This window comes from Octopus bimaculoides, chromosome 4 (assembly GCF_001194135.2).
Source record: "Octopus bimaculoides isolate UCB-OBI-ISO-001 chromosome 4, ASM119413v2, whole genome shotgun sequence".
Classification (NCBI taxonomy): domain Eukaryota; kingdom Metazoa; phylum Mollusca; class Cephalopoda; order Octopoda; family Octopodidae; genus Octopus; species Octopus bimaculoides.
The window spans coordinates 91,790,301-91,799,961 of NC_068984.1; the positions used below are offsets into that span (position 1 = coordinate 91,790,301).

Consider the following 9,661-nt stretch of genomic DNA (forward strand, 5'->3'; position numbering starts at 1 on the left):
ATATTATGCATACACCCAAATACATGCATGTCTCTAAGTGTCTCTGTGTGTGTCTGTGTATACAAACACACATACATGTATACATACATGCATACATACATACATACATACATACATACATACATACATACATACATACATACATACATACATACATACATACATATATACGTACATACATACACTCGCGATTTATCGAATTTCAACAAGAAACTTAGTGATACACTATAAAACTTTTAATCAGAACCAGAGATAAGGAAAACCATGATGATCCTGTGGAGGACATTCGTCCTCAGCCGCCTAGATTACTGCTCACAGCTATGGTCACCCACCAGTGTGAAATTATCAGCGGACCTTGAAGCAATCCAGAGAAGATTCACAAAGAAGATTGTCTCTTTGCAACTTCTCAGCTACTGGTAAAAGCTGAAACAGCTAAGACTCTACTCCTTGCAGAGAAGGCGGGAGAGGTATGTAGTAATATACATCTGGAAGATCCTGGAAGGAATTGTGCTAAATTTTGCCATTGAAAGCTACACCAATGCCAAAACGGGACGACACTGCATAGTGCCAAAAATCCCAGCAATACCATCGCGCTTCAGGACCAGTTACTGCAACAGTTTGGGTTTCAGGGGCTCACAGCTTTTTAATATTCTCCCAATGAGCCTGAGGAACCTGCACAAAGTAGATGTAGGGGTTTTTAAATCAAAGCTGGACCTCTTCCTGTCGAGAGTCCCAGATGAACCTACCTCACGGCAAGAGGTGCAAATGAGGGTAGCTACATCAAACTCCATTCTTCACCAAGCGCCACATATTGGAGGAGGTTCCTCAGTAATAACAGTGTAGCAACACGGCGGTGCATCAGCATGGCCGCAGCTCTGAGCTGAAACTATAGAAAAAAATCATAATAAAATTGCTTTTAATTTCAAATATCTTCAACAACTCAGTAGTATTGTAATTTTTTTTATCTAAGATGCTGTTCTGATGAACAACTATTCACAAAATTCTGATTATTTTTGTCAAGCTGAAATATCATCATTCACAAATAAATCAAGATAGCTCCAATACTGACCTTTACATGGTTGAATATGAAAGTTGTGGGCAATTTCTTCCAAAGCCGAATAACTTACAACTTGATATACTCCAAGGATTGCATCGCTAGCAATTGATTTTAATTCTTCAATTTCATAGCGGTTCCCAACACCAATTGCATAAACATTCACACCAAGAGAATGTAACTTTTCTGCCTCTTCTTTTGTAGCTTTTGTATCACGTGATAGCCCGTCTGTAATGACAATCGCTACAATTGGGCCATCGTGTCCCTTTGGATCGGAAATAATTTCTCTTCGAAGTAGATTTAATGCAGCAGCTGTATTTGTTAGTCCAGTACGGTATGGAATTTGAGAAATGGCTTCCTTCAAAGTAGCAATGGCAGTGTAACGATTTAGAGGAATATCTAAATGGGCGGTGTCACTAAATGTGATGATACCAACTCGAACTTGCGATTGCCCAGTGCCAATATCAAAAGTATCGACCACATTGCTCACAAATTGCAGTAATTCTTTGTAATCTTGAATCCATATGCTACTTGAGGAATCTAACAAGAAATATATGTCTGCAGCCTTGCTGGAACAGCCTGGAAAGATAGATTTAGTAAAGCATTCTTTTATATCAAAGTCAATTTGAAAGGATAGAAAATGAATGCAAAGTAATTATTGAACCTCGATTTAAACAAGAGAATGAAGTCATATAAAATCGCAAACATGTAGCCCTTTATAATTTAGAAAGTTATGAATAGAGAATTATAGTGACACTATTTCATAGTTATATATTTAACATGCTCGTTATTCATGGAAACCTATAAAATGTTCATGAAATACAAATAAAATTGTATGCAATTATGGAAACTTCCTCAGAATAGACAAATGCATTACAAAATTAGAAATCAAAAACAGAAAATTTCATGTTCAGCATCTGATTCCATTCATCTGTGAATACAAAATTTAACAGTAGCTAAGTATAATATTTCACTTATATAATAAGTAAAAAGGGATAGAAATATTTTGTGCAGGCAGTTGTTGCACAGTAAATCCTTTATGGTAAACATATCGAAAGAAAATTTCCTTGAGTGATAAATTCCATGCAACGTATCTTAATCACCAGTAAACACATGTCAAGGCAAATTTTATTGTAACATTATATAATTTAAGAATTAAACGCGTCCCATTAGAATGAATTTTGACGAAATTGCTAACAGTGGTTAGGATAAATTTTTTTATAACTACAAGTCACACACACACACACACACACACACACACACACACACACACACACACACACACACACACACTACATACATACATACATACATACATACATACATACATACATATGTATGTATGTTTATAAGTACGAGGTGGTATGAAATCTTTGATACCACCTCGTACGGACCAAACGCACGATACTGAACGATTCCGTTTGTTGGGGATTTACTTACTTTGACCACCGAAGCCAGGTGTGCTGACGTATAACACCAAGTGGTAAGTGTCGGCCCTATCCAATGCTTTCGACTTATCTATATTAATTAGGTCCCCACCATGGTAGAGTACGCTAATATCTGCAACTCGCCATTTAACAGAGTTACAGGCCTGAAGTTGTTAAAGCCAACCCTCTTGATTGGGTTCTTTTTCTGCTCTACTACGCACCTCTTTTCGCAAAACTGGGAATTCTCCTGTTCTGCTGTCAGTTCCAGGAGACATCTACCAAGTGGTCCCTGAACGTGTCTGGTATATGAATATACAGCTCGTAAGCTTGACCATTCATCTTCAGCAGCATTTTTATCGAGCAACTAGCCCTCGATTCCCGTATTTTGCTAGCTGTTATAGGCCTTCCAAGAGTCGTGACAGGTCGTCAAATTAATCAGTTAAGTCCGACCCATCTGTGGTCCACCATCCGACCCAAGTAGCTGAGCGAATTGCAACTGAAAAGTCATACCCATTGGCTTGGAATCTACTAGCATGCATTCCTCCTCATTCGTCAACTCTGACGTTTTTTGTTTAGTTGTTCCATGAAGGAATAAACAGCTTTTGTTCCCTCATGTCTTACTGCACACACCCTAGCTCTAACAACATAACCTTCATGCTTTGTGCTTATGAATGGCTCAAGGACTACTCATGCTGTGATCACGTCAGTGGCAATGACTTTCTCAAACACCTCTTTTAGGTTACTAACTACTTGTATATATTTATGTTTTCTTGGTTTTAACTTTCCAGTTTCTTTCTAATACAAAAAAATCAGATTCTATCCTAGAAATAAGGCTCTTTTATTGGAATTTTGACAATATCAATAGTGTAGTCTTGTATGTGTGTATATATACACATATATAAATATTCGCATATATATAAATATACATACATATGTATATGTGTATATATACATGTACATACACGTATGCACACACACACACACACACACACACACACACACACACACACACACACACATATCGTAAGACATCGACCACAATGCAATTAATTTCATTAACAGTAAAAAGATTTTTTCATTTTAAATTGGTAAAAGAAAGAAGGACATATTCTAAAAAGACAATGTTTTCTTTTTTACTTCACTTATAATGGAGATAGCTTAAAATTTTTAAACTTTTAAATGTCATGTAAAATATCAAGGTCATTAACTTAGATGTTTATTTAATTAAACGAATTCAAAGTTACAACATGAGAAGAAGACTAGTTTATAATTATCTATATTATAATAAGAGCCATATTTTCCTGCCCGTCCATCAAAAGCAATCATCATATCAAGAAGGCTTTCAGGAAATTTACATTTTATCTTTTGGTTGGGAAGAAAGCCAATGTTTATAATGAGCGGGTGACAGATTAAGTCTACCATCCAAGTAGAGGCGGGATTTGAACTTAGAAGTTAAACAGACAGAATAGATATTACAAAACACATGGTCCATCATTCTTTATGTTCAGCCAATTCTCTACTCTAGATTGGTACTCATTTATCCACTCCGAAAGCATAAAAGACGAAAATTTATCTCGGTTGTATCTGAACTTAGAGAACAGAGAAATAATGCAAGTCGTGAGTTAGTGTGTGACATCGTGTTTCATTTACTCGTCAGAGCTGAACAGTCAAGCACTCACATATACTAATACCGAAACATTGTCCAATGCGTGACATTCTGTTCAACGATGAAACGGCTCTGTCATGTCACCGCCTGAAGAATCGAAATTAAAAATTCAATTTAGTTATTGAAGTCACACATAAAATATTCATTTCATTAGAAAATTATGAACTTCAAATGCGATTATGTAAGTATTATACAAGAAAAGTAATTTTTATCATATGTATGATACAAAAAATATAATACAAATAATATTTATTAAATTATGTTGATGATATATCAATGTAATAAGAAAATAATAAACAGATAATGTTCGAGGAAAATTTGGTTGCTACTTCTAGCAGGTTGAATGACCTGTATTAAGTAGTTGTTCCCGAATGGTGCTCTGTGAAAATAAAATTATATTTTAAAAATGTAAAAGCAAAAAACAAGAATAAAGAACAACAACAACAAACAAACAAAAAACCCCAAAATCCCCAAAATCAAACTGTAATTCTAAATATAAACGATTGATAACCGAACTTCGTTTATGGACTGAAGAACTTAGTTGTTTTTCATTCATTTTATTAAGAAGCTAAAGTGCATAAATAAATAGTCTAGCCAAGAAGAAAAAAAAAAAGAACCAGCTAGTGCAGAGTGCTTGCAACTGCAATGCAGAATACAGGTGACATCTGTTTGTCATCGATATTCACGCAATGTGTCGCAGTTTGAATAATGAAAGATTCGAAAGAGTAACTTGTTTATGTGAAGTTCTACTTACGGAGACTTTTGTGATCCTGCGATGGGCCGGTAGGGAAGTTTGTCTTAATTGGCACAAGCATTTAAAACCGAGAAATAATCACAGCGAAAGTGATTCAAAATCTAATAGACTTTCCAAAGCAACGTCAACGATTGCATTGTGATAGTGCATCCTGTGATTTGTGAAAACTGTTGCCTGAATGTGTTTGAAGTTTACAAAATGGAGGCATCTGTAAACGTCGGTGTTACAAGATTTTAAGAGAAGCATCTGCTGCCGCAAAATTGTGACGCGTGAGCTGTGATGATGATGAGAAAGTAGGAGAGCGACTTATAACAAGAGAAACAACAGCAGGAAACAAACTACAAGGAATTGTTCTCTCACATCAGAGCATCCCGTCCACTTGCGAGGAACCAACCCAAAATTTTCTGAAAAGCGAAGATGCTTTCATAAAAATTTTAATGGTAATTACAAGTGGCGAGGACGGGTACATATTGCCAAGCAAAGCAAAACTGTTCTCCCTTTTGCAACACTCCGACGTCACTGCCGTGAGTTGAGGCAGACCATTGAAGTAAGCACTGCAGGCACTGCATTCGTCGCGAATAGTCGAGTATAGTGCTGCGGAAATGCCATATACATCTGCTTATAATCGAGTGGCACGCACTCATCGTCATCCGCAAATAATTGAACTTTGGCTTTACAATCACGTTGTACCTTCGCCGCTCGGGGCATCGAACTGCTTTCGTTCTTTTGTCTTGTAGCACGCACCTTAGCACTGACAACACAGGAGCCAATCTCACTGCAAGCCCGTCAGTTGCTTTGCTTTTTCTAAGTGCTTCTTCTGGATTTGCAAGTCCCTCTCTAATCTAACTTTCACTATTGCTACATCCCTACAAAACCTCATCGACTCTTTTCTAATTGCTCTTTTCAGGGTAAGTCACCATCTGTTGTTGACGGTTTCTCCCATCAACACTCGCTTAACTAATTCACTAATTCGGTAACTGTAAGCGTGACATGCCCTGAAAGGCGCACTCATCTTCCAGTAACCGACGACCTGTTCATGAATTCTATCTATGTCAACCATACATATCACAAATTTGTGGTCTGTGTAGCCGACAATTTTAAAATGTGGAAAACCTATGCTATTCCTATTTACTGGCCTACAGAATAATCTATCTACATACGATCTGGATAACCTGATGTTCGTCCATGTCCTGTAGCGCATCTGGGAAATCCAGTCGATACCTCTCGGACAGTTGGAAATATCAGAGTATGTTTGCGAGGCAGACCTTTCTCTTATTGGCTTCTCTTATTTGTCTGAAAGTGTGGCCTACGCTGTTGGTCACATCCAGTAATGCTGACTTATCTTGTGGATCCAGGAAGATGGTCCGTATCTCAAAATCTAGCCCTTTCCGAAACAACATAGCCACTCCATAACCTATTTCCAGAAAATTTAGAGAGCACACAACTTGTAGCTGCCGAAGATGGAAATGAATGCTCATGTCTCAGTAATTCTGATTTCGTTTCAGGCCACATGAATTCACACTACCTATTCTGAGTAACGCCATATTCAGCAAGAGGGTGGAAAGTGAGAAGAAACACCTTATTTCTGTGGAAGGACGTACTCTCCTTTTGGCTACTTGTGAGTGTCTCCACACGCATTTCTTTTAGAGTCTATCTTTTATAGTTCTTCGGAAATTCCCCATTGCCTTCGAATATTTCGCCTTCATTGTGTTGTATGCACCTTGATCTGTTTCTAGAATTTGAATATGAATTGTCATGCTATGCGATGGCATCATGTAATCATTGTATGTAATATTTGTATATTGATGTATTGGGTCATCCCATGAATAATGCGTTTTTTTCAATTGCATGAACTAAAAGTCGGAAGGAGGCAGGGATAAACTACCTGCATCAACTTACTATAAGAACAGGTAATAATTTTACCTTGTCCTTATTCTTAGTGCAAGTTTTGAAGAGTGCAGTTCGATTTTAGCAGTTATATTTTCAAAGCTATAAGTGACAAAGGAGCATATTCGGAATATTTTGATTATTGAGTTCAATAAAGGCAACAGCGCAACGGAAAGTGTGAGGAATATTAATATTATGGAGGTCGGACAATAAGCGTAAGCCGATGTCAAAGGTGGTTCAAGAAATTTTGAGCCGGAAACTACAACCTAGAAGACGGACCTCATCCTGGAAGGTCTGTAGAGGTCGACGAGGATGACCTGCAAACCTTGGTGGAACAAAATCCCACCGTAACTGCTGAGTAACTTGCATAGAAGCTTGGATTTGGTCATTCAACCATTTATCGACATCCGAGTGCCATCGGAAAAGTCAGTAAATTGGGCCAATGTGTTCCTCACAAACTTTCCGCGTCTAATCGCGCGCAGAGAGTGAATGTGTGCTCTTCTTTGCTATTACATCTCACAAATGAATCTTTTTTGGACCGAATAGTGACTGGTGACGAGAAATGAGTTCTCTATAAAAATTCAAGCGCTGAAGACAGTGGGTAGGGAAAGGAGAAACACCGGCACTCCAGGCTAAAGAAGGTCTTCTTATCTGTTCGGTGTGATATGAAAGCTTTAGTCCACTTTGAACTTTTAAACCCAAACTAAATGATAATAAAGATCTATTGCGAGCAGCTTGAGCGGCTTAAGTCAGTTCTAGAAGAAAAACGACCATATTTAGTTTCAAGACGAAAGGTGTTCTTCCATCAGGATAATGCTCGGCCACACGCAGCGAGAACGACATTTCAAAGGCTGGAGCAGTTTGAATTGGGAACGATGCCCCACCCACTATATTCGCCGGACATTGCCCCATCTGATTATCATTTATTCCGCTGTCTTCAAAATCATTGGGACGGTAAAAATATGAATTCTGTAGACGAAATCAGAACAGTACTGGAGGAGTATTTTTCGTCACGGAGAGGTGAATTTTGGAAGAGGAGCCTTACAAGTCTACCAGAGAGATGGAAGAAACGAAAGAGAGTATATTTTAGATCAAAAAAGAACTTTGTTTATATTAAGTGTGAAAAATAAAAGCAATATATAAAAAACCTGCATTATTTATGGGATGACTCAATACATGTTCCATGAACTGTTTATCGTTTTTATCCAAGGCCGTATAATTGAGGTATTTCTTTAGATCGGTTTGCGGATGTTGTTTGGGTTATTGTGGTGAGTGGGAACTGGGTTGTGTTTGTGTGTTGTGGTATTTGTGGTGATGGTGGTAAGGATTGTTGCTTTTAGTTTCCTCTTGCTAGATTTTTTCTGTGGAAGAATTTATTACTTTCCTTTACTTTCTTTTTTATGGTGACACCTTTTCACACTTCTTCCTAGTTCCCTTCGTCACAAGACGTATCTAAGAGATCTGAAATGAGGGGCATGTCCTCTGGTGTTATATTGGTTTTGAGGTGTTTTGTTGTTGATATTTCTGCAGTTGTTGTCGGAGATTTTTGTGGAAGTTGGAAGCTTTTGTGTCGCTGGTGTTCCTGCTACTGGCGTGGATGTTGTCGCTTTTTTGTTTGGAACCTCTGCTGCTATTGCTGTTGCAGTCACTGTGGCTATTACTGCTGGTGCTGTTGAGGCTGTATTAGTGATGTTGGTACAAGTGGGGATCGTGTTTCTTTCACGATTTATTGGGGATAGAAAACCTTTAAGTGCGTCACAGTGTCACATATTTGACAGCTTGGCTTTCTCCCCTCTACTGTTACGGACAGGTGCGTGCCGTCCGTGAGGTCCATCAGATATGTTTTCTTGAATTGTTTGTATTGCCAGTACCATACTTATTTCTCACCAGTTTTGTTTTGGTGTATTTTCATTTCCAGAATTGTCGCATCTTCCTCTCTATGGCTCTAGATGGCTGCGATCAACTAGATGATACTTATTTCTAGTAGCACGTTTATGTCTTTTACTTTTGCCTAGGGCAAGGCAATAGCAGAGAATTAGGCCAAGTTCCTCATTCCTCAGTGTTGTAGAGTAGAATCCTGTCTCTACTTCTGTTTTGAATCCCAGTTCAACCGTGCTATATCTTTTCCTCGTATGATGTGGGTCCTGTGTTAATACACATGCCCAAACTAATTTGTATTTCGTCCTCACTTGCACATTGCACCCGACGCGATTTTGTTCCAGCAGTCGCTCAGAAACAGGAGAAAAACGTCGTCGAAGCTCTGTGTGGACTTCAACGAGGCAAGTACTTCACAAAATCAACCAGAACTGTTAGAAGAAGGCTCGTAGAGTACGGTCTGAAAGGCTGTAAAGCCAGGAAGAAGCCATGGGTTTCTGAAGCGAATATTGAAAAACGTCTTCAGTGGGTCAAAAGCCACTCAAATTGGACCAGTGAGCAATGGTCGAAAGTCATATGGTTTGATGAAAGTAACTTATGAAGTAAGATAGAACATGTATTCACTCAAATATAAACTTAATGTAACTGGTTTGTTACCCAAAATATATATTTAAAAGTATCCAACATAAAGCCAATATTATTTTTCATGATTTTACTCAGGTTTTCGGTACATCTGGTGCAACTTTCGTGCGTTGCAGAGTTGGGGAAGCATTTAAGGCTGAATGTCTGGTACCGACCGTAAAACACTGGGGTTGTTCTATTATGTTGTAGGCCTGCATGTCTGCTACAGGACCCGGAGAAATGTTTTTATGTCAGGGAAGGATGAATTCAGCTACTTACGTTTCTATGTTATCGGATGTTTTAGAGCCATCAATTGCTAAATTGCATCTAAGAGTGTCGAAAAACAGTGTTATCTTTCAACAGGAAAACGCTCCATG

General features: G+C 38.3%; 1 protein-coding gene across 1 annotated transcript in view; it reads right to left on the reverse strand.

Moving 5' to 3' along the window:
- The window catches only part of LOC106871944 (uncharacterized), a 62,144-nt gene that overhangs the window by 35,691 nt on the left and 16,792 nt on the right, over positions 1 to 9,661 (reverse strand). The window contains exon 3 of the mRNA XM_014918719.1: positions 1,070 to 1,633. Within this exon, the coding sequence (XP_014774205.1) occupies positions 1,070 to 1,633 (564 nt within the window). The remainder of the gene's footprint in view (positions 1 to 1,069; positions 1,634 to 9,661) is intronic.